At 44.5% G+C, this 24,139-nt stretch overlaps 1 protein-coding gene across 5 annotated transcripts in view; it reads right to left on the reverse strand.

Annotated features, from left to right (window-relative positions):
• TENM4 (teneurin transmembrane protein 4) overlaps nucleotides 1–24,139 on the reverse strand; it is a 2,813,748-nt gene that overhangs the window by 97,600 nt on the left and 2,692,009 nt on the right. For all 5 annotated transcript variants that reach the window (XM_072794810.1, XM_072794811.1, XM_072794814.1 and 2 more), the window contains 2 exons: nucleotides 18,829–18,855; nucleotides 11,002–11,148 (listed from right to left, as the gene is read on the reverse strand). In XM_072794810.1, coding sequence (XP_072650911.1) covers nucleotides 11,002–11,148; nucleotides 18,829–18,855 — 174 coding nt within the window. The remainder of the gene's footprint in view (nucleotides 1–11,001; nucleotides 11,149–18,828; nucleotides 18,856–24,139) is intronic.

The raw sequence follows: 24,139 nt of genomic DNA on the forward strand, positions 1-24,139 counted from the left end.
GTCTCTGATTGCCATGCCACTAGCAGGGAATTCTCTTTACCTCATGGATGAATTTTTTTCAGGACTGAAAATTATAGGACTGCTTCCAGCTTCCCAAAGTACAAAGAAAGAAATTCCATCAGACCATAGATTTTTGGTTGCGTGAGGGCTTTTACAGGCACCCAATAGCATAGCTTAAAATGGATAACAAACCCAGGGATTAGAGGATACTGCCTCACGTGGGGAAAGGAAGAGCCCAGGATCACAATCTGTGCTTTGTTGGCAGAGAAAAGTCTAAGGACACCTGTTCCTCTGGGTTCAAATTCTGCCTTTCTTGCTTATAAGCTGTGTGACTTTGGGCAAGCCTTCCCACCATCCTGAAGACCTATATCCTGTTCTGGTCACCTCTGCTGTATCCCCAGCACTTAGTACAAGTGTTTAAAACATGACCATTAAGTAAATACATGGATGAGAATTGAATGAATTAACAAATGAGACAGATGATGAAACCAAATGACCGTCCATAAAAGCCAGAAAACCACTATCTTCATTCGATTTAATTCAACAGTGTGAGCATCATGAAGCTCAGATTGAAGTTCAGGTCCCAGACCTGGCCCTAAGAATGTCCCTGGACGAATGCCTGCATTTACCCTCCGAGCCCCAGGCTCCTCATCATTGACGTACTTCCCTCACTTCTGTCTCCCTGGGTTTATAATACAGATGCTGCCACCAGAGCACTGCACATGCACTGGCTAGATTCGGTGCCCCATCCACGCAGGCAGCACCCTCAAGCCCCTTAGCCCTAGCCTCAGAGGTGTTGTGGCCTCAGGTAAGCTACTTGACCTCCCTGAAATCCAGTTTTCTTCTTAGGTAAATCAGGGACAAAAATCCTTCATCTTTCTCGCCCACTTCGGCATGGTAGTCAAGACTTTATGGCTTCCTTGAGGGCAGCAGAGCAGAAATAGCCTGGATTCTGGAACCCAGATTGGGGTCAAATCTTGGATCTGAAACTTACTACAGTGTGACCTTGGGCAAGTCACTTAAACTCTCTTGCCTCCATTTCCCACATGTCTTACAAGGGGATTATAAAAGTGTCACATAAATGTTACATAAATACAAAACCTATGTCCTCAAATCCAGCAGAGTAAGGGACACATAGTAAGTACTTACTAAGGGGTAGTTCCCCTTCCTGAGTCTACATACAGCTTCCTTCCAAAGTGAAGGACCATTGGTGCTTTGTCTGCTCACCTCCTGGATTCATCTTAAGATGTGGAGGAAAGGCATCCTCTGACCAGCACTGTCCTGGGTCCTAGCTTGTGGCTCCTGTCCCAGCTCCCAGATACACCCACTCGCCGCCTAGCCAAGCACCTGTCTTCTGCTGCGGATGGCAGGCTCCATCACACATTCTCGTGCTGCCCCTGTCAGACATTGCTTAAACACATAATTACAGCCCGGGCTGTGGGTTATTTGCATTCTGCTATTGATGTTAGCATGACAGATTCAGCAGCCGCATCCATAACTCTGCAGAAATGCTCCATTATTCAATCCCAGTGAGCAGGGACGTTGACCATTAAATCAGCTAGCACAATTGAAGGGCTGTGAAAAGTCATGGCTAATTTGAAATTTTATTAGCTATTGCCTGCTCTTGTTTACCACCGAAGCAGACCCTGGAAGCCAGTCTTTTACCTCTTTATAAACACTCTGCTCTGTGGCATCTTGGAAGAACTGCTTCCTGTTCTCTAGTCCTGAGGGGAAGGTTAGCCAGGAATTATTGTTATTATTAATGATATTATATTAAACAATGATGATGATGATGATCACAGGCATCGTGCTAAATGTTTGACAAGGAATGCTTTCAAGAAGTGTGTCGTTGAATCTTCTCAGCTCTGTGAAGCCACTGTTGTCACCATTACCCTCATTTTATTAAAAACAAACAAAACACTATTAATTTGTGTGTGTGTGTGTGAGAGAGAGAGAGAGAGAGAGAGAGATCTATCTCAGACTCCCCGCTGAGCAAAGAGCCCGATACAGGGCTCTATGATCTCATGATCCTGAGACCATGACCTGAGCCAAAATTAAGAGTCAGATGCTCAACCGACTGAGCTGCCCAGCCATGTCACCACCTTCATTTTAGAGAGAAGGAACCAGAGGCTCAAAGTGGCGGAGTAACTTGGTCAAATTCCTGTAGTGAGAGAAGGTGCAGACTTGGAATCTGAGCCCAGTTCTTTCTGAAGTATAAAAGGTTCTCTAAGTCCTGAAGAGACCTTTGGGAACTATTTCTTAAGTGGAAAACATGAATTTATGAGTTTTGCTGAAATACCACTCTTCGGTGCCCTTCCGGCTCCTTGGGTGACCTCCATCACAGCACTCATTCCCCCTCCCCACACTCTAATTTTGATTTTCTTTGTCTCCTTCCCCAGACATTGAGTTCCTGGAGATGAGGGCTGTGGGACTCATTCCAGTATCCCTGTGCCTCTTGCTCTAGCTTCTGGCTTTATCTTTGCTTCTGGAATCAGACTTCCCCACATTCCTGTTTTCTTTCCTTTTTAAAAACAAGAAAGGCAATAAATTTTTAAAAAGAAATTGTTGTTTCTTGTGATCAGAGGCCTTTTGTGATCTAATTGGCCATTCTACTGGAAATGAAAGTCTCAGTAAGGGCTCTGAGCTTCAACTTGGCTCATCTGTAAAAGGCACAATCAGACGTACCTCACAGGTAGGCTGGGGGATTAGGTGAGATCATGGATATGGAGCACTTGGCATGATAACCAGCACGTAAGTATGTGCTTGGTAAATAAGAGCCCCTGTCAGCTCCTTGGCTGGGTGCTTCCCTTGGACAGGTATCCTCACAATGGACCTGCCTTGGCTCCCTCCCATCGCACATTCCAGGGCTGCCCTTTCTGGATGTAGTTTGGCTTTGAAGAACTGAATTAGATGAAGATGGCTGGAAAGACACAGTTGTCAGTTATGGAAGTGGCGACTCAGGGGACTTGAAGATTGGGGTTCTCTGAAATGGAGCCACATCCCACAAGCAGGGTTCTCATGAGAGACACAGGACTGGAATGGCTCACCAGTATGCTTCACAGGACAGTGACAATGCCAGGTCAAGGGTTCCGTCTGCCTATGCCTTTCTGGGTAGACACTCCCTAATCCTTCACTCAGCAAATATTTGCAAAGTAGTAAATGTGAGCTAAACCTTTGCTAATAGAGATGATCATTGTCAAATGAAGCACCTATTTCAAAAACAAGTAGCGCCCACAAAATTCTTATCAAGGGTTCAGTTTACAAGACAAGCTTTTGTGCAAACCCTTCTATTTTCAAATGCAGCATATGGCAGCCCGATAAGGGCATGTGGCTGTCCTGCAGTAAGAGAGACTCTTCTACACTTTTGTTTTCTTAGCCATAGATGACAGATTTTAGAAGACTCTGGTTAAGAGAAAAAAAGTATGCTTTGAGGACAGACAATCAAATTTTGGGATGGACCACAAATGCATCAATGTATAGTTTTCATGATTGTCCGGTGGGGCTAGTTTGGAAACATTTACATTTTCCAAGGATTTCATATCTTACTTAATTGTATATTCCACACAAGCTGGCTGACTTACCAATTGTCCATATTTTATTTCTATGCTATTATACCTTTATTACGGCAAATAGTGCCTGCCCTGCTGGTGGGTGTCAGGTAACCTTGAGGACCAGGGAATGGGGGACAAGAGAGAAAAACATCCAGGCTAGGAGCCTGAAGAGCCATCTGCTTCCCTGGCTCTGTCACTTTCTCGCCATGAGACCTGGGGCACATGCCTTCCTATGTCTGAGACCTCATTTATTCACATGCACCCAGGAGAATGTGCCCTGCCAGTCTCTTAGGATCGCTGACAGCTTCCTGGGTTGTGCAGAGTAAGTGAGTCCTTCAGTGAGGTTCTGGTGTCCCCCTAGTGCCCGTGGCTGTTCCCTGGAATACGCCCTGCAGACAGGTGACATGGCACAGGAATGGCTGAGGTCTGCCATTAGTCACTATCCTGAGTAGCTTTCTGTTCATTTTGTGATCTTAACAGCTGCCAGTGAGTGGTGGGACGCTGGGTGACTCATCTCTGTATCTGATGTTGGTGGCCCTCTCGGTCAGACAGCCCCCAGGGCTACCCTGCCTGGGGGCTACCCTGCCCCGGGGCCACCTCCTGGCCTTACTGTGGCTCGGGCCCATCTCTCCTGGTGGCCAGCTGGTTGAAACCCCTTCAGAGTGAAAGGTGGGCCCCAGGGTCCCACAGAAGGCTCAGCTAGCCTTCTCGTCTTTACAAATGAGGACGCTGGGGCTTGGGTTAAGTGACTTTACTCAATGTCACCCGGCTTGTGAAGTGAGGCAAAGTTCGGAACTTGGTATCTTACTTTTCTTCAAATCCAGCTGTTGGGACCATCCATCCCACAGTCTACATCTTTCTCTGTCAATACTTTGGACATTCTAGTTCCTCCACTGGGTTAGGAATGGACTGGTTTATTTTTCTACCCCAAATGCAGAGCACAGTGCCCTGCACACGGTGAGCATCTCATTTGTTGAACGAATGAACAAAGGAAAGAATGATTATTTGAGGACCCCGAGGCAAACAGCTCAGTCACTTAGGCGGGGCCATGGGGTGGGGTGGAGGCCAGTCCCCCCCTAGGAGGAGCTCATTTCTCTCCTTAGAAAACAGGCACGGGGACAAGCTCGTCCCTTCGGTGTCCATCATGTGGACAGATAGGGAGAAGACAGTCACGCCTCTGCAGGATTCAGCCCTTGGCTCAGCCAGAGACAAGACAGTTCTGGGAAAGAAGGAAGAGATGGGGCTGTGGAAGCCAGAAGGTGGGAACCCAGTTTGGGCTACGGTATTGTCTGGAAGACAGAATGCTTCAGTGGGGGCTGGAGGGTGGACAGGAGCAAGCCGAAAGAACAGAGATGGGAGCAGGTCTGGCAAATTCAAGGGGAAATTCTTCGTGTTGTAGTTGTCTGCATGCTCCTTATGCTCACGGCCCCGTAGACAGCATATAGCAAGTCCATCTATTTCTCCGTGGGCTTAGCTGCTGCCCCTGCTCCACAGCCCAGCAGCCAACCTCATCTCACTCACGCCCATAGTGTGGCCACAGAACGGCTTATGGCAGGCGGTGAACAGCATCCAGGGAGGCCCTGGGGATGGGGGTGGAATGTCCCTCCCCCTCTCTACACATCTGGGAGAAGTTTTTGTCATTTGCTATAATAAACTCTGTGCCTTCTTTGAAAAGGCTTGCAAAATCTCTATCTGCCCCTTGCAACACAGGATTTTTAAAGGTCAATTTCTCTCTTGTCTCTTATCACAAGAAACGTGGTTTAGAGAAAGTGGGAAGGGTGACTGAATTCTATGGCTTTACGTGAGCTCTCCACTCCAGCAAAGGGAGATGGGGAGGAGGAGGGAGGGCAGACAGCTTTGTTCTCTGCTTTCCAGAAATTTCTCCTTCCAGATGGCATCTACCAATGATCCGTACTGCAATCCACGATCGTTTTTAATGGGATCAACAGCACCTGAAAAGAGGATCGCACCTTGAAGCTGCTTACAAATTCTTCATCCAAAGGGGTCTGGTTGTTTTAAGATTCCAGGGGATTTCATATTCTGGCTTCTTTTTTTCTTTTTTAAGACCCATTCCATTCTAATCCTAGCTCTCTTGCTGATCCATTGTGTGATGTTGGGGAAACGACTCCAGCACACCGAACCTCAGTTTCCCTGCATGGAAATGTCTGCCTTGCAGGTCTGTTGTGAAGGGCTGGACATCGCGTCCACAGAATGTCCAGCACAGAGCCTGGCTCTGGGGAATGCTCTCTAACCTATGGCTCTTACTTTTCTTTATGTAAACTTGAATTATTTTCCTTCCAGCAATGAGCATGGAACAGTTTGGTATATGAATTTTAATCAAGAGATGAAAAAGATTCTAATTGTAAGTGAAATAACTAGAGTATAAAATTTCATAGAAAGTGTAATTCCAATTCTTAAAAATAATTATTTCTATATGGGTATATATATATTTTTTATAATAAATATCATGCTTTTGTGCATACAGGTAGAAAGGCACAGGAGAATGAGAACTGACATTTGCAGGTGGGGGACTAAAACTTAGAAAAGTTGAAGAGCCCACTCAGGGACATGCAGTCGGCAAACAAGAGAGCTGAGGTTTAAATCCCGGCTGTCTGGGTATAGATCCTGTACTTTTAATCGCTGTCCTGTGTTGCCTCTCAGGCACTTTGAATGCACCTGCAATCCTCACAGCGACCCTGCAAGGCAGGCATTATTATTCTCATTCCTTAGCCATTTTGTATCTTTGGGACCCAGTTTCACCATTTCAGAATGGGTATGAAATGAACATGTCCCATCAGAAGGTCCCTGCAACAGATGAGAAGACTCATGGGATAGCACTTCATGACCGTACTACATGAACCAGGCACATCCTCTTGTCAAGTGGGGCAGGCACGTAGACGAGCTCACACCGTGTGGTGGGTTGGGGCCTTTCTGCTTGCTGGTCTCACGGGGTCCCTCACCAGCCACTGGTCTGGTGACATCGGGAGGCAAGTCAGGGTGAGGGGAGCCCTGACAGAGGATCAGCAGACTGGGAGTCACTGAGTCACATTCAGAGTCTGTCTTCTGTTTTTAAATCTACACAACAACCACAAATGAAAACAAAAACAAACCAATAACGCTAAACCCAACTCAGTCATACTCGTAGCCCCCCCCACCCCTTTTTTTTGGTTTCATAGTTTAAAAATACTGTGACAGCATTCTTAATGAAGCTTGAAATTCAAGTTTTATTTAGAGAGGACTGATTTAAGCCTAGAAAAGTGGGAAAGAAGAGAACCCAGCCGTTCTCAGGTAACTTGAAGAGCCACGGTTGGGTTTACAATGGAGCCATGTGTCTGAGGTCCGCGCACACTGAAAAGCTCTAGTGTGGCCAGACCTCCAAGACCATGGCAGTTTCTGCCACCCATCAGCTGTGTGACTTGGGTAAAGTACTTCCGCTCACGAAGCCCCAGTTTCCTCATTATACAGAAATAGTAAGAGGATAATAATACCACATCCAATGGGCGCTGTTAGGTGAATGCACAATTGTTTTGCAAACTGTAAAATGACATGCAAATTATCATTCTCGGCCTCCAGTCAGCTTTGGGAGCTGTGGTAGCCCCATTTAAATTCGAGTAAGTACTCACACTGCCTTTCTAGGATGAGGATGAATCCCTGTAAGGTCTCAGAGCTCTAGGGTCAAGGGTCCAAGTCCAGGCCTTGAGCCCTAGTCCAGGGTCAAGGGTCTTGGGTCCTAGTCCAGACCATGTTACTGACTTTCTGTGTGATGCTGACATGTGTGCTATGACATCCCCTTTCTGGAATCCAGTCTCTCTGCCTACAAGATGCGGGGGAGTTGTTTACAAGGAGGGAGCTGGAGTCTCTGTGCTGTGACTCTTCCAGCCCTGTTACTCGACACTGACCTTGGCTAATACTTTCTCCAAGTCACATCAGCCACATCTCCAAGTCACATCAGCCAAGAACAATCGCTCAGCTAGGCTCTACCACTTTCCACTCCACCCTGACTTATTCATCATGGCTGAAAGAAAGGCATTTATTCCATTCTGCCTCCACTAGATTTAGTTGTTAGGATAGCAATTTCTTCCAAATGACTGGGCTTCCTAAGGGAGAAAGACTGGGCCATGCTCACTGATTCTTTATATCCCCTCAGAAGGGAACATGGTGCCTTGCAGACAGTAGGAGCCCAGTAAATGTGTGCTTGACTGAACGGCAAATAGCCCAGTGCTAAATACGGCTCACTCTTGTGATGCCTGGTACAGCCTGCCCCATTTCTCCCTCCATGAAAACTGTCCCCATTTGGCCAAGACTCAGAGTAAGAGGCCAGTGAGGATAGCCTTGTCCCCTCTAGCGCATGGGGACTCCCTACGGTTGTTTCATCTCTGTTACTCTATGAAGCAGGGATCTTGTGCACCATCTCCTTGGCTCCCCCAGTGGGTGGAGAGTCCACCGAACTGAGAGGACTGTTGGTGAGATGTTTCCTCATTTCACAGTTAAGAACCCAAGGCTCCCTCAAATCTTGGTCTCCACAGCTAGTTGTCTTCCCAACCATGATGACCCATGGATGTCTTCCTGGCTAGACTGGAAGCCTCATAGGACAGGGACCACATCACAGTTCCCAGGAGGGTACTGAGGCATTTGATAGTATCAGTTGAATGAGTGGCTGCCCCTTCACCACAGCAATTATCCCACCGCAGTGCAATTGCAGGCTGCTTATCTCTCCCTCCAGACTGTGAACTGCACAAGGGCAGGGACTGTGTCTTATTTGTCTCTGAAGCCCCAGGTGCAGTACAGGGCCTGATGCAGAGCAGACGTTCATTTAATGTTTGTTGAGTGAGTCAACGAACTCCGGTTACAATGCTATCATATGGCTTTGCTAAGAGATGTTAAAGCTCGTTCCAGTCTATAACCTGCTCCATAAATGCAAGAGATATCATCTGCAATTGAGGATTTTCTGATTGTTCTTTTCTAGTTTCTGCTGGCTCATCTTTCAGAGTGGCTGGAGGAGACTCCATTTCCCTGGGGTCTGGATCAACCTCGTTTCCTATGATAGGAAGCTCTTTCACCCACCCACGTTGTGAGGCTTTGGGCTCCTGTGTGCCCGTGCACCATGTAAACACTGGTGAGTTCTAGCACTAGGAGAGTTGGCTGGTCAACAGGATACAGGATACACACGTATTGTGTTACATGTGAGAGAACAGATGAATCTCATTTTATAACCTATTCTTGTATATGTGCCCTTTCCCCACATTTCTCAAGGACACTCAGTTCCTTTGCTGCCCAGATGTTCAACAGCTGTTTGAGGGCTTGGGCCAAGACTTTGCGTTCTTGACAGGGGCATGACTTCATGGTGCCGCTCTGGTCTCTTTCCTTCTGATTACATGAAATTACCATTGCCCATTAGAATTGTGTCTATAGGCAAAGTGAAGGAGAAGGCTGAGGAGTGATGCAAGTAATTTAGGCTAACATCTCTATCCTATGAAGAGGATATCCTATGAAGAGCAAATATTATCGCACTTTTTCTTGCCTGGAGACAGGGATGCTTGGTGTCCCTCCATGTCTTGCCCTGCCTTTGCCCATGGTGATCTCTCTGATCATAAAGCCCCTTTCTTTCCAGGAAATACCTGCCTACTCGAGCATCACCTTCTTGGTGAATGTGTCCCTGCTCCCACACCAAATAATATAACTCTGCAAGGCACTCACACTGTCCACTGGCACTTCACCTTGGGTTTTTCCTCCCCTATCTGAATTCCTGGAGTACAGCGACAAGACTCTGTCATCTCCATGCCTGGCCTAGGACCTGGACCCAGAAGAGGAACTCTGGATATTTACGGAGCACAAGAATTAATGGACACTGGGGGAATCCCTGGGTGGCTCAGTAGTTGAGCATCTGCCTTCAGCCTAGGGCGTGATCCTGGAGTCCCGGGATTGAGTCCCATATCGGGCTCCCTGCATGGAACCTGCTTCTCCCTCTGCCTGTGTCTCTGCCTCTCTCTCTCTCTGTATCTCTCATGAATAAATAAACTCTTTAAACAAACAAACAAAAAAGAATTAACAGTCTCGGTAAGTTTCAGGTTGATTAAGGGACATTTCAACCCTGCAAGGTCTCAAGAAGAGAACTTGGATCCACTGTCTCTGCCTGGGTACCAAGGTTCAACCCCTCAAGCTCCTTGTTGACAATGACTCCACTGGGCCCAGATCTGGATGCATGGGCTTGATCACCTCCTGGGTGCAGGCAGCAGGTGATGGACCAAAAGCCAGTTCAGACAAAGGTTGGTAGTCTGAAGTAGCCCTTTCTGGGCTGCTGGAGTCAACTGAAGGCAAATCAATTAGAATACGCACAATAAAGATGTGTGGCCTTTTAATCCATACAGTGCTCTGAGATTGCAGAGCCACTCTAAGGAGTAGGTGGCCTGCTGATTTTATACTCTGTGCCACATACTAGAAAGTCCCTGAGCATCCATGTGGAGTAGCTGCATAAACACATTTGGACCAGGGCAGCTGTCAGGCCATTGTTAAGAGAGGAAGGGTCGACTGTTTAAAATTCTTTTCATTTCTGTCTTTTTAGTCTCTCCTACTCACCCCCTGAGATTAGGAGAGTCAGGAAGAATCAGCCTATCTTCCAAGAGGGAAAGTAGAGCATATCGTGATTATATTCATCCAAGTAACACAACAGAAAAAGAGAAGGCTAATTCTAGGACTAATCTAAGGATTGGAATTATCCTCACAATCTAACTGTCCCATTTCACAAATAGGGAGTGTGAGGCCCAGAGACATCAAGTAACTTGCTTAGGGATACACAGGGGGTCAATGGGGATTTAGGGATTGGAACCCTGATCTCTTCTCTCTCAGCTAAGAAACATGCCACAAGTCCAGGTCTTTCTTCCTTAGGGTCTAGACTACGCAGCACTTGAAGAAACCCTATCAACTAAGACCAGTTCTGTTATAAACCCACAGGGACAGAGGGTGTGGGGCAAAGGTGGCTTAGTGATGGTTACTTCCTGAATCAGGGGAGAAGGGATCTCAGCTGAGGGTAACTCAATCTCCCTCCACTGAAGATGTGTCCTTTCTGCTATTTTCTATAATACAAAACTAGACGGGCCTCTTCTTGTCCATTTCCAGTGAGGGGGATTTCATAACTTTGCCAGGCAAATCCTCCCACTATTGAATTGCTAGAAAATTCTTTCTTCTGTATGCCTTCTCCCCTCCACTGGCTGTCAGATGGCAATTAATTTCATTTACATTAGTTCATTTAAATTAATTAAGATGGAACAACAAGAGACATGTACTCATTCCTTAGGCCACACCTGCAGTTTTATGCCTCCCTGGCAGGCCTCGCTAACTGGACAGCTGGTGTGCTGCTGGCCTGCGGGCCCAGTGATGCCCACCCTCCACTCTGGGCCCCAACCCGACCCCCACTGGAGCCGCATGGAGTCCCCAGGTGCAGGATCCCTACCTCCATCGTTGTCTTTGCCATCACCACAGGCGGTTTCCATGGATGTGTCACAGCCGGCTCCCCTCCAGCCCAGCTGGCAGACGCAGTGCCACCCATTCAGGTCCAAGGTACATCTGCCATTACCATTGCACAACCCAGGGCAGCCCTCTGCAAGGCAAAGCACACAGCATCGAGGTCTGATCGTCTGCAGCCACCTGTGGTCACACACACTCACGCTCTTCCTGCCTGCTTGGAAAACATGCTCACATTCGCTGGCGCGTTGATGCCCTCAGCACCCAGAGAGGCCGGGAACTGGCTGAGAACTGCCACTCTGCCAAGGACACTCTGAGGTAGAAGGACTTGGCAAAGGCCACACGTTAGGAAGGCCAGGAAGGTGGCCCAGTTGGGAAGTGGTGGCAATAGTTCTGAAAGATGCACCTTCCACATCAAATATCCCCCGACCCCTTTCAAAAGTGATCAGGATTCCCAAGAGTGAGTCAGTGGATATGGGCCTGACAGAATGTAACTGAAGGAAACTTGGACTTGATCCTTCCTCCATGTTCACTCTTCTGTGTTTCTCCTGTTTCTGGGGGGTGTTTGGAACAGAGGAAGCCCCTCTCTGTTTACTCCTTATGTTCCTCTCAGCACTTCTGGGGCTTATCCTAGAAGGGCTATCCTGTTTTCAGCACTTGTTACTGGGTCAAGTATTGTTGTACTGTTACTTGTACTGGACCCTAGGCTTTTCATTCATTTTGTCCTGTTTTCTCCTAAACAACTGTCTTTGCTTTGAGGAAGAGTCCTTGGGTCTTTTTCTGCCCATCTTATCTATAGTCACTGAGAAGAGGGTTCTGCACACAGAGGAACCCCGATGATTGCCCTGAGAGAGACTAGCTAGGGCTGTCTGTGATTGCAAACACAGGGACAGGTGGGGCTGCCCTTCCCTGATTTTGCTCATCCGTACATCCATGTGCCTGTCTGTCCTTTATCAAGCACCTTCTCTGGGCTAGCACTGGAGGTACAGAGAAGAATAAGACCTATTTCTTATTCTTGAGGAGCATGCAGCCAGTTACCTATCAAAGAAGACAGATTTGTAGGATCCAAATATTTCACTGCTAAAAGCCCTCAGGGAGATGTACAAAATATGGTGGGAACCTGATACGGGAGTGGCCATCTGTCTGAGAAAACCTCGGGTGATTTCATCAAGAAGGTCAGGCGATGTTTAGATTCAGCCTTGGTTCTGCTTTGCCCATATCATAAGGTGGGGAGTTATTCTTACTAGTCAAGTAGATTTACAGGTTTTTTATTACCATCTTTTTAAACCCTTCTCTCTGAGTTCGTGGCTCAGAAATCTATGTCTGAGAATCTGTTGTTACATGGTTCACTTCAGCTTCTATTTGGCACTTGGTTTTCATTCAAATCTTCATTTTAACACCTGCCAACTCCTTCCTCAGAGCGGCTATCAAAGAACACCTTTCACTGGCCTGCCTTCTGTGTCTTCTCTCTGGTCCTGCTCAGTCTTGGGGAAGGGTATGGATGTGAAAGCCATCTATAAAACTTAATTTATTATTATGAGCAGCAAACTGCTACAAATATGGCTACAGAGTAAATTTTCTGCCATGAAATAACTGAAAATTGACCCACTTTTCTTAAATGGGGCCAGTGTGAATGTAGCTGTCCAGTACAAGACATAGGCCAAGGTAGAGACTCACTGAATGACCCATCAATTAGAATATAAAACCTTAGTATTTCAAGGGCTGTTGGTAGTTGACTTTTATTACAAAGTAAAAGGAAAGAACATGTTCATTTGTATCTGAGATGTTCAGACAGCAATCAATCAATCACTCTGGCTACCGTGTTGGTCATTCAAAGGAAGAAACATTTATTGACTGTGCACTCCAACCTAAGAGGGATCTTTCCAGAAGTTTAGAAGCAAATGTAGACTATGTGGTCTTTGCACAACAGAAGCCTGTTGGGAAAGGTGGGAAGCCACCAGCACAGCTACCCCACAAGTTACTGAGAAAGCAGTTGTAAAAGCGCAGGAGCAGTGCTGTGGCATGCAGGTGATCACCCAGGCATCCTGACCCGGCAGCGGACACTAGCTACCCTTCCTGGTTTAAACAGTTACAGACTCTCTCTTTCTCCAGTTAGTCCCATTTAAATGTTTATCCATCCAGCTAGGACTGGCTTTCAATTGAGCCTCATTTATATTTGAAATCAGTCTTGGAGGAAGGAAGTAGAGTCCAACTGGTAAGAATGGTAGTAGATTCCTTTCTCTTGCTCTAAGACGTAGCCTCCTGTCAGCCACAAAGAGCACTTCTTGTGTAAGAGTACAAGATTGAAAGCCCTATCAGTCTGGTTTGCCACTCAGTGGTTTTTATGACCCACGCACCTTATATAATTTCTTTGGGCCTCAGCCTACTTACAAAATGGGGTTGCTCAGGGGACTAAATAAGATAATGTATGAATGATGCACAAAGCCTGATATACAGCTTGAAGACAATATCTGGATCTTCTATTGACCTTCACCTTCTATTTTGAGTAGAAGGCATATAGTATAAGTTGTACCCATAACCTCATATAGGACTCACAGAATGGCAACATAGAAATGTGAGGTGCTTGTCTAGATCAGACTCAGCCAACTTTGTGAAGATCCAGATAATAAATATTTTAGGCTTTTGAGCCATATGGTCTTTGTTGCAATTACTCAAGTCTGTTATTGTAGTGGGAAAGCAGCCAGATGTAACTTACAAATGAATGATGGTGTGTTCTGATAAAACTTTATTTGAAAGTAAGTGATGGACCAGATTTGGTCAGTTTGCTGGAGTTTCCACCTCCCGGTTTAGAGGCTTCAGGACAGTGATACAATGACAGTTGCCATCTACTGAGGTTTTACCATGGATGGCTTAACTACATATTATTGTTAAATTAAATGACTTTTTGTTATTTTTTCGGATCCTGATTTTCTAAGGCAGTTCTAATTTCACTCCATTTAATCCGAAATCGTATATTAAAACCATGTCCTGTAACACAGTGTGGAGTTTGGAATTGGGAAGACCTCAATTCAAATCCCCATACTACCTTTTTAGTTACTATCCCCGGGATGACTGGCAAATTATTTAACTCTATATGCCTCAGGATTGCCATCTGTAAAATGGAGATAATACCTAACTCAAAATGTTGCTGAGAGGATTAATGAGATAATGTATGCCAATTATTTAGCATAGTGGGTAACATAAGCAGGCATTCAATAAATGATAGCTGCTATTACTATAATTGAGTTAGTTTGTCTTAATGTTGTATAACTTCACCAAGAAAGTCACAAACTAGAAAATAACCTTTGCCGGTGCCAACTGTATGAATGTTTGGGTCAAGAGCTATGGTCCTCATAAATACAAATCTTGCCAAAGAGAGCTGAGATAAGCCCAGCAATGGGGGTTAACATGCAGCTCAGTGGGGAGGCAGCAAGATGGGTTCAAGGCCATGAGTCCCGACTCAGGCCCACCGCTTCATGTTTTCCTACTGCTCTGTTCTCCTTGGAACAGAGTGTATGTAAATTATTAATTTTGCAATTAGTTTAATGTCTTATTCCTTCCATTAGAATATAAATTCCATAAAGGCAGTGTTGGATCTAACCCAGTGCCTTGCACACAGCAGGTACTCAATGGGTATTTGGTGAAATGAATCAATGAATGAGACAGGAGACCTAGGTTCTGGTACCTGTTGCCTAGCTTGTGGGATTGCTGCATAGTTACTTATCCTGTTTTGGTTTCAATTTTCTTATCTATAAAATGAATGTTCAGATGAGACAATGCGTTAGGTCCTCCCAGTACAACTAACTCACTAGATAGGGTTAAAACAACTTTAATTTTGATGATACTGTAATTAATTTCAACAAACTTTACCCAGCACTTACTGGATGCCAGGCAGGTGTGTATTAATTCTAGGGAATACAGAGATGAGATATATCCTCCACCCTCAATAATTTTATATTCTAGTTGCCTATATCTTACTTTGTTCCAGGAAGGACTTACAATGGGTCTACTAATCTCAAACAATACTTCCCAAAGTGAATTTTGTGGAATGCTAGTTCTATGAAGTCCTCAAAAACAAGCTTCTGTGGTCAAATAAGTTTGGAAAATATTTTATCCTATAATCTTATTCTAGAAAGTCACACTGAATATTAATACATTAAAGGCTTTGAGAGTCTTGCAAGAATAAAGAAACTTGCTTATTTGATTATCAGAGCATTTTCCAATATGACCTCAGAACTTTCTTTCCCCTATAACCACTTATGATAATGTGGAATCTTCCATTCCACAAAACCCTCTTTGGGAACCCCTGCCTCTAGTGAGCTCGTCTTAGCACACCATGTCTAGTGCACACATTCTGTGGTACTCAGAGACGGCTTCAGGGGGCAGGTGTTCTTGGGGAGGGTAAGCTCTATATGTGAAATCACAGGAACATTTTAAATACTGTTAGTTTCTTCAAATGGACCAAGTTATACCCTGGGGGTCTGCACTGTCCTATCGGTTTCAGGGTTTCAGAGGGACTCTGAGTACCTGTGGGTTAAATGAGGTTTGCTCTCAGCCAGCAGTTTGCTTCTGGAGTAATCATACCCCCATTAGCCAGTATGAGGAAGCCTCCTCTGGGGTGACTTGCTGACTTACTTAAAGCAATATGCCCATCCTTACCCACCACTAAAGCTCATTAATTCTACAAACTCCTGAAACTCATCAATAATTCAGAGAACCCAACTGACATTAACAATCCCCTCTGGAAGGACTCACATCAGGCATTTGCTAGAGCCAAAATAATGTAATTTCAAGGTTTAGAGAAGCCCTAAGCTTTTCAAAAGAAAAGATGCCCTTTAAATGACAAGGGACCACTTTATCTTCAGCTTTCTGCGTAAGCCTATAAAGAAGTCCCCTTGAAGCTAGCATCAGGTATGACAGGAAGACTTTCTGAATCCTTGAAGACAGTTTTTAGTTAAGTGGCAGAGGGGCTGCGTAGCGACCCTATCATATATCGGAATGTCCCATTTCTTTATGGTTCTCTTTCCAGTTCTCTTGTACTTTTTCACCCCTACAGTCACTTCTCTAGACAAGGTCGGTCACATCATCTCCCATCTACATGATGGCAAGAGTCTCCTCATTGGTCTGTTTGCCCCCAAACGTTCCCCCTGAGCTCTTGTTCCCCAATATGGTCGGACTGATTTTTCAAAATCACAGATGTCATCAAGTCATCATCCTGCTTTAAAAAACCTTTCTCAGGCAGCCCAGGCGGCTCAGCGGTTTAGTGCCTGCCTTCAACCCAGGGCCTGATCCTGGAGCCCCAGGATTGAGTCCCATGTCGGGCTCCTTGCATGGAGCCTGCTTCTTCCTCTGCCTGTGTCTTTGGCTCTCTCTCTCTCTCTCTCTGTGTGTGTTTCATGAATAAATAAATAAAATATTTTAAAATAATAAAAAAAAAACCTTTCTCATATGTTTCTGCTAAAGTTCACAATCTTGGTCTACAAGGCACTGCCTAAGTTGGGGTGGAGGGTTTCTTCTTGCTAAGTGGCCCCTGAACTTCCCCTATCATAACCCTCATCAAACTTGTTGGAATTATTTGTTTTATTAGCATCTACTCTGCTAGACTGCTGGCAATACAAGAATAGGAAGCATTTCTGTTGTGTGGTATCCATATTTCCTGGCACTTAGGAGGAGTTTGACATCTTTGTTAAGTGCATGTTGGTTCTTTAGTCTCTAGTGATGCAAATGGAAAACAAAGAACCAAAGTTGGCTTGTCTTGGCTGTCATGATACTCTACTCTGACAAGTCCTTAGTTTGTAGGGTAGAGGTCTCTGAATTTTTTTTTTTTTTTTTAGGATTAGTATCCATTATACCAGAAAAGTCAGCAGGATGGGGGCCTGGTTCAAACCCAGATTTTGGTAATTGAACATTTGTCTTTTAAAACAAGTTATGATTCATTGGCCTAATCCAAACAAAGGTCTGGTGATATTTTCTGAACTAAAGATAATAAAATGGTGGTTTGAGAGAGAATGTTTCACTACCTAGTGAGGGTGCCAGTTTGGAAGGCATGGTTTGGAGGAAGAATATTGGAAATTATGGGACATTCCTGGTGACTGCTGATAGAAGGAGAGAATGTTGGAAATATGGATTAGGTCAGGAAATTAAAAATCCTGGTTCTGCCACTTGCTAGAAGTGTGACCCAGGGTGGGCCCCTCAACTACTCAACTTCAATTTCCTTTTCTAATAAAATGAGTATAGTTATATCTGCTCCCTTAAAAAAATTCAAAGGACTTAAGACTCATGGATATGAAAAATATTCAGATAGTAGGAACAAATTCTACCAAATAGATGGTAACATTATTAAATTGAATCCTTACTGAAGATTCCTCTGATAATGATTATGTGAAATGCCTATTTTAGAGAGGCTCACAGGTACAGCTCTCTCTTTCCAGAATGACTGTACTCTCAGGGGAAGACCAGCATATAAGATGCATGGGACCTTGCTTCTCAACACCAGGCATCCATCTGATGGGTCCTACTAACACCTTTCCTGTACTTGACAAAGATGTTCTGGTTGGAAAGCATTCAGTCATTCATGTTTTGCCTAAACCTTTTCCATAAGTTTTTAGACAGCAGTTGCTATCTCTTATGAAAAGCCAAGTTAACTGTTTTCTCGACAATTTGGAAAATTACTCTGGCTAATGAAGTCCTCCAAATTAGCGGTGAGAATAAGAATGTGATGATAAAATAGCATTGCTAACATTTACTGAGCATCATCCCTGCCCGTGTGCTAAGCATTTTACATGCATTCGTTTGCTTAATCCTCATGCCAACCGAATGATGTAGGTCCCATTATCAAGTTCATTTTACAGGGACTCCCAAGTGAGGGGAGGTTAAGTAACCTGCCCAAGGTCACTCGGTTAACTGTTAGACTTGGGATTCATTCTCAGGTAGTCTGACACTGAAGTACTTGTCCTTAACCACTGAGCACATATCCTGTGCCACGTGATATGTTAGGACTTCAGGACAAAAAGATGAATGTGGCATGATATTTCTCGTCGGGAGATTTGGATTTCTTTTAGGTGCAAACATACCTGACCTTTCTCAGATTTATTCTTAGAATAATAAGGCCGATTTGGAAAACGAGGCACTGCCTAGTTAATGAAGATGTTTAACATGGAATTACTTTGCCTGAAAGGGAACACTCCTCAAACAGAAAACTTACCAAACTCGGGCCTTCTCTGAAAAGGAATAAAAAAAAAAAATCCCAAACAAACAGATCATCTACTCCCTGAGGTCAGGGGTCTGTTTCCCCAATTCTCCAGAGCCTGTCACAGTATCTAGCACACAGTACTACTACTAGTGGGAGCTCCATATGTGGTTGTTGGATGAATGAACATGGTGACAGTAATGTAATGTAGTTGCTGAGATTTCTTAGCTTGCTTTGGGGCCTCTTCTTTTCTCAGGTCACCCACCCTGGTCCTCAGTATCTTAATTCTGATGGATTAGGAGCTGTAAGGGATGGGCAGGGTGATATAAGATAGGGCAGAAAGAGTGAGGGTATATGTGTGTATGGGCAGGGAAGGACAACAGCACAATGGTAACAGATTGAACACCTTAGGGGGAAGAATGACACTTCAGGTATATCAACCACCTTGTGACCAAAACCCCACCCTTTGGGCAGTGAATGCTGTGACAAAGCTGGGGAATGTGGCAGCATCTAGACACCATGCTTATGGGGTGTATATACATCTCTTATATACACATTTCTCCTTTTATGCTCATACACAAACACACACACAAAGACAAAAGGAAAATAGAGGAAGGAAGACCATACCTTTAACTACCCTATCCAGATAGTGCGCTTGGGGAATAAAAGACAGGATATTTAAGGTAGGATCAAGTAAGTGCAATATTGCCTGCCATGTAACCATGCCAGGTGCTGAGGGGACACAGGGGGATGGGCCCCACGTTTGGGACAGACCTGCCATGGTGGGAAAAAGAAAACCAAAGACATGATGACATGAGAGAGGAGGGAGAGCAAGCACATTCTCCAGGAAGGGTCAAAAGGAACTTCAACTCATTCTACGATCCAGGAGTTTGGAAATGTGATCATATATAAGAAGGCATATGGATAGGGAAAACAGGAGAAAAAGAAGGATGGGAAGCTGCAAAAGTGGCCATGCTCCTGCTCTGTCAGATTTGTTCAACTTTATGGAAAACTAGAATTTGTCCTGTGTCTACCCAGAGCAGCATCCAACTTCCCGCTGGGGGAAGCAGCCATATAAGAACAAGTGCACCTTGTCTGGGCAGAGGGGTTTCCAGAGAGCTGGAACCTAGAAATATGCAAAATTGGAATCCCCTTTGATACACACTAGGGAAGTGGGCTGAGCTTCCCACTCAAATATACCACGAGATTATCTGTTTGCCATTCTTGAATTTGCCATGGACACATGTGCCCACACAGACTTGAATGCAGAATGCTTGGTGTTCTAAGTAAGATGCGTTTCTCCTTTGTGCATCTTACACAGAATGTAAGGTGCAGGTCAATGGATGTCACTGTGAGAAACAGGAAAAGAAAAGAACACCTGCCCACTTCTCAATGCTCATTAGCTCAAAGAATAGAAAGATGTATGCTTTGTTTTCCAATGGAGGGGTTGCATCCAAGCTTTGACGTACTTGGCAATCTAAGGTTTTGCTTCTCTGTGAGGATGGATGTCAAGCACTGCCCTGAAATTAACTCCACAGTGCTTATATGTGACTGTGTGTTGAAAGCAGGGCAGTCCTCTTCGTTCCCAGCATCAATCAGTATTGCTATCGCATCTTCCCCACCTGGGCTCCTCATGGCTATTCGAGGAGCTTCCCGCCCACCCTTCTCTCTACAGCTCCCCAGCATGTGCTCCCACAATGGCCAGACTCATGGTCATCTTCTGAAAGGCCTGATGCTTTCTGCCAGGTGGGCCTCCATCCTCAGCTTGATTTCACATGTGAATTCAAAGTCCATAAGTAGGCCTGGACTGCAGTGCTAGGGTCTTAGGTGGAAGCCCTGGGGTTCTAGAAACTGCAAGAATATTCTTCCTTTCTTCATAAAAGCATAAATTTTATTTTTTCAGTTCACTGGGTAGGACAGACACTGTTGCTGGTCATCAATATATATTTGCCTCAGAAGACGGGTGGATGAGAGGCTATGTTTCTAGTTGAGGAATCCACATGGTCTCTGTTTCTAGATGAAATATGCTCCTGGAGGCTGTCATGCCAAGTGGAAAATTGGGAAGAGGAGATTTTAATGGGGCCTGCGTGCTTTCCCTTCATTCTTATAGACGCTCTGGAATCCACGAGAGCACAAGATAAAAGAAAGGAAGGTGGAGGAGAATGGTTTATTAAAGCAGAAGTCCATAAACAAAGCTTGAAATGCTGAACAATGAAAAATAGGGCCAGTCCACAGGTAGCATGGTCCAGGAAGCATTTCTGGCTAAGGTGAACACTGTCTTGATTCTGGATTCTTCTGTCACACCTGTCTTACTCAAGTTCATTCATCTAATTTTTCAGAGTGACCTAAAATTTCTTAGACATCACTTCCCATGCTATGTCATCTGAGAACAATGATATCTAGGATCTCCTGGACCTCCTGGCTCAGCCGGTGCTCTTAGCTTTCAGATCGGTTGAGTTTTGAAGAGAGTCATGATCATAGATTGTTGTAATAACTGAACCCAGCTGCAGAAGAGCTGGGGTTTCTCTCACAGGGTTGGAGATGATGACCAGGGTGGGTGAGACACCATCAGTGGGATCCAAGTGGCCATACTGCCATACAGCATCTGCTCTGAGGGAGTCCTTTCACATGTACAACCTTGCTTCTCTCCAAACTTAGTGGTGATAGCCTGGCTCTGGAGATGAGGACAGATTATATTTACTCTGCAGGCTAATCTCCCCAAGCCTAGGGGCTGACTTCACAGAGCTCTCTCTTCTAATGTCATTTTTTTTTTGCCATTTCATTTTTAAGAGCAATGATAATAAAGATCTATATTAAATGTGAATATGTTTCTAATACCTTTTAAAGATCCTTACTAGTTTCTCTAGATCACAGGCATGAAGAGTATCCAGTGGAAGTGACTGAGGCAGACTCAGGTTGCAATCAATGCTGTGGGTTTCAGGAGACAAAAATGGGCATTTGAAACTTCAAATTCTGGCTCCATAGATCACTGTCCTTTCCTAAACAGTGACCTTGAGACACAGTGTAAGTCCAGAAGCTGGTAATGGCCAGTCAATACCAAATCCAAGAGTTTTCTAGAAACAGAATAGAGCTTCCTTCATTGAAGATGGAAGGGGTAACTGGATCTTTGGAGTCCAATGCCATTTATTTATAAAAGTCATGCAGAAGTCCATACTGTGGTCCATGCTTCCATTGTTTGAAAATCTTGGTACATATGTCCTTGAGTATAGCCATTTAAAAATTCATCATATTTTAAAACAGTAACTTGTTTTTAAGATTTTATTTATTTATTCATGAGAGACACAGAGAGAGAAAGAGAGGCAGAGACACAGACAGAGGGAGAAGCAGGCTCCATGAAGGAAGCCCGATGCGGGACTCGATCCTAGGACTCCAGGATCATGCCCTGGGCCAAAGGCAGGCACTAAATCACTGAGCCACTCAGGCATTCTTAAAACAGTAACTTTCAGAAAAGATGACACAAAGTCCATGAGTTTGCACTGCAGATGATGGATTCAGAACTTCACAGAATTCCTTCACCTTTCTCCCCAGGACTTAGGGATGAAGATGATGACAGAGTCATCTTTCCTCTTAGGCCATGCTTATTTTTTCAACATTACACAATGTTTCTTGTGCTCCTTCTCTATTCCTGTCACTATTGGGAAGCTAGAGACAGGGGTGGCGCATGAGTCTGTGAGGTCTTATGGTCTCTTCAGCATTTCTATGCCCTTCAACATGAAAACTTCTTCTTCTTCTTTTTTTTTTTTTTTAACATGAAAACTTCTTTCCTTGACTTGCCTTTTATCAATACAAGTTTCCAAATCTTTCTCTTAGGGTAATCCCAAGAAGCTTCAGGGGCCCTCTGTCAAAGGCTGTGGAGAGCATGGCACAACGCTCTTCTCTGTCATTGTCTGGGACCCTCAGTTGTATCACTGGTACACATTAGGTCATATTAAGCAAAGATTATTACAGCAGGTAATGGTTAGGGTGGTTATAATCATATGAACTTCTTCAGATGTTTGACAAACCATCAGAGAGATGTTCTTATTAAGATCTTGGATATATTAATCCCTTTCTCTTGAGTGAAGGATCAGTGAGTAAATGGCCATTGGCACCCACCTGAGAGGGACTCACAAAGCCTTATTAACCTCCTTAAAGTTTCCCACCCCTACCACGTGTGGGCTAACATCCCCCAGAACCATCAACTCATCAAGCTCTTGCTCTGATAACTTGGGGTAGATCCCTGTTCATTTTCTCTGTCCTTGCCAGCATCTGTCCTGTCAGGTCACAGGTCCTGTTGTGAGAGAGTGCTTTTAAGGACAAGGACAGGGTACTCACATTGGCTCTGACACCCTGTGAGGGTCTTAGAAGCTCTCGGTTAAGGACAGTCTGATTACAAACAAGGAACCGGAGAGCCACCATTCAAAAGTAGACAAAGAACTCCAGAAGATTTCTTTCAGTTTTTCTAATCTCTCTTTACCATGAAGTCTGGCTGGGCTTACTTGAGTAACTGCATCATCACAGTATTATTTTGATCTTTACTCCCAGAGGAGGATTTGTGTAAGAATCAAGATTTATATGATTGGACAGCTCTCCTGAAGCCTAGTAAATATTTCTGTGTATCTGGCATCTTGAACAGTCACAGCTTTGGGGTCAAGGTTGGAATTTTACAAATGTAATCAGAAGTTGGCATTTCCCACATGTGTTTTGAGATTTTATAGACAAGGGGCACTGAAGTGAATAAAATAACAATTGTAAAAGTGACCAGAAATGATAGTACTGTTTTCAAAGAAATTGAAAAAAATTAGACACCTTCTCAAATTTAACTATGATTTTTAGCTTTCTGTAAAGAATTGGGAGGGCAAGCCCCAGGCTTGAGACCCATGAAATTCCTGAAAAACACATCTCCAAATATGTTCTTGATGACTCTGTGCTGACCATGTACTTGAGAAACAGAGCCACGGCAATTCATCTGACCTTAACGTCAGTTTCATATGTGCACATGGGAGCGTTACTGATAAGTGAGAGTGGAAATGAAAAATCCCTTCTTATTTGTGGGCTATTTTTAGGAGCAGGATAACTCAAGTTTTGGGATGATGGGTGTGTAGTTCTGTGGTCAGTGGAGGAAGAGGAGGCCAGGACTTCATCATCCCTGGAGGCCTCCTCCAGCGTCCCCCATTCAGTGATTCATGGAAGGAGAACATGAAGCCCCTAGCAACCATGTGGTCTGCTCATGGTGCTTTCACCAAAGACCTTTCTTGAAGATGCAAAGAGACACATAACTCCTCACTTAAGGAATTAGGATTCAGTGTGAATAATCTTGCTTTTTGACAAAAATTCTGTCATTAAAGAAGATGCTACTGTCCATTTCCCTTTTGTTCTGAAAACCAACCTCCTTTGAGAAAAATCAAGTAGCTTCCATAAAAGAAAAGATGGACCAAAGCCTCCAAAAGGAGCTATTTAATTCTTGCTATAACAATCTGCTCCAGGAAACGTCACTGGGGTGAAAAGATTCTTATGCCGGGGACTTGACCATAAGGAGCCAGACTTGTCTTGTTGTTTAATGCCAGCTGGCAGGTGATCAAATCATTCTTTCCTGTTTATGGAGGCGGCGGTGTGTAAATAAACAGGCCCTCCTCTCTTGTTTCTGCTGCGTGGAGGTCTTTGAATCAGCTTTTTCTCTGGTGTAGGACATAACTAGACTACAGCACATGAGCTAGCTGCGCTATTCTGACCTCTTGTATAGGAATGAAATCTGACAAGAGAAAATGTAACGCTTTGAATTTCTCACTTTTCACATCAACAGCTTTTTTTCCTTTCCTAAATGTTCCTCAAAGGGAGTGAGGCTCCTGGCAATATAAGAAGGTACTCCTTGTTTCTATCAAAGATTCAAAAAGGGCTTCTCCTTCTTTCTATTCCAAAAGGAAAAGGAAGGCACCAC

This window comes from Canis lupus, chromosome 23 (assembly GCF_048164855.1).
Source record: "Canis lupus baileyi chromosome 23, mCanLup2.hap1, whole genome shotgun sequence".
In the NCBI taxonomy this organism is placed as follows: domain Eukaryota; kingdom Metazoa; phylum Chordata; class Mammalia; order Carnivora; family Canidae; genus Canis; species Canis lupus.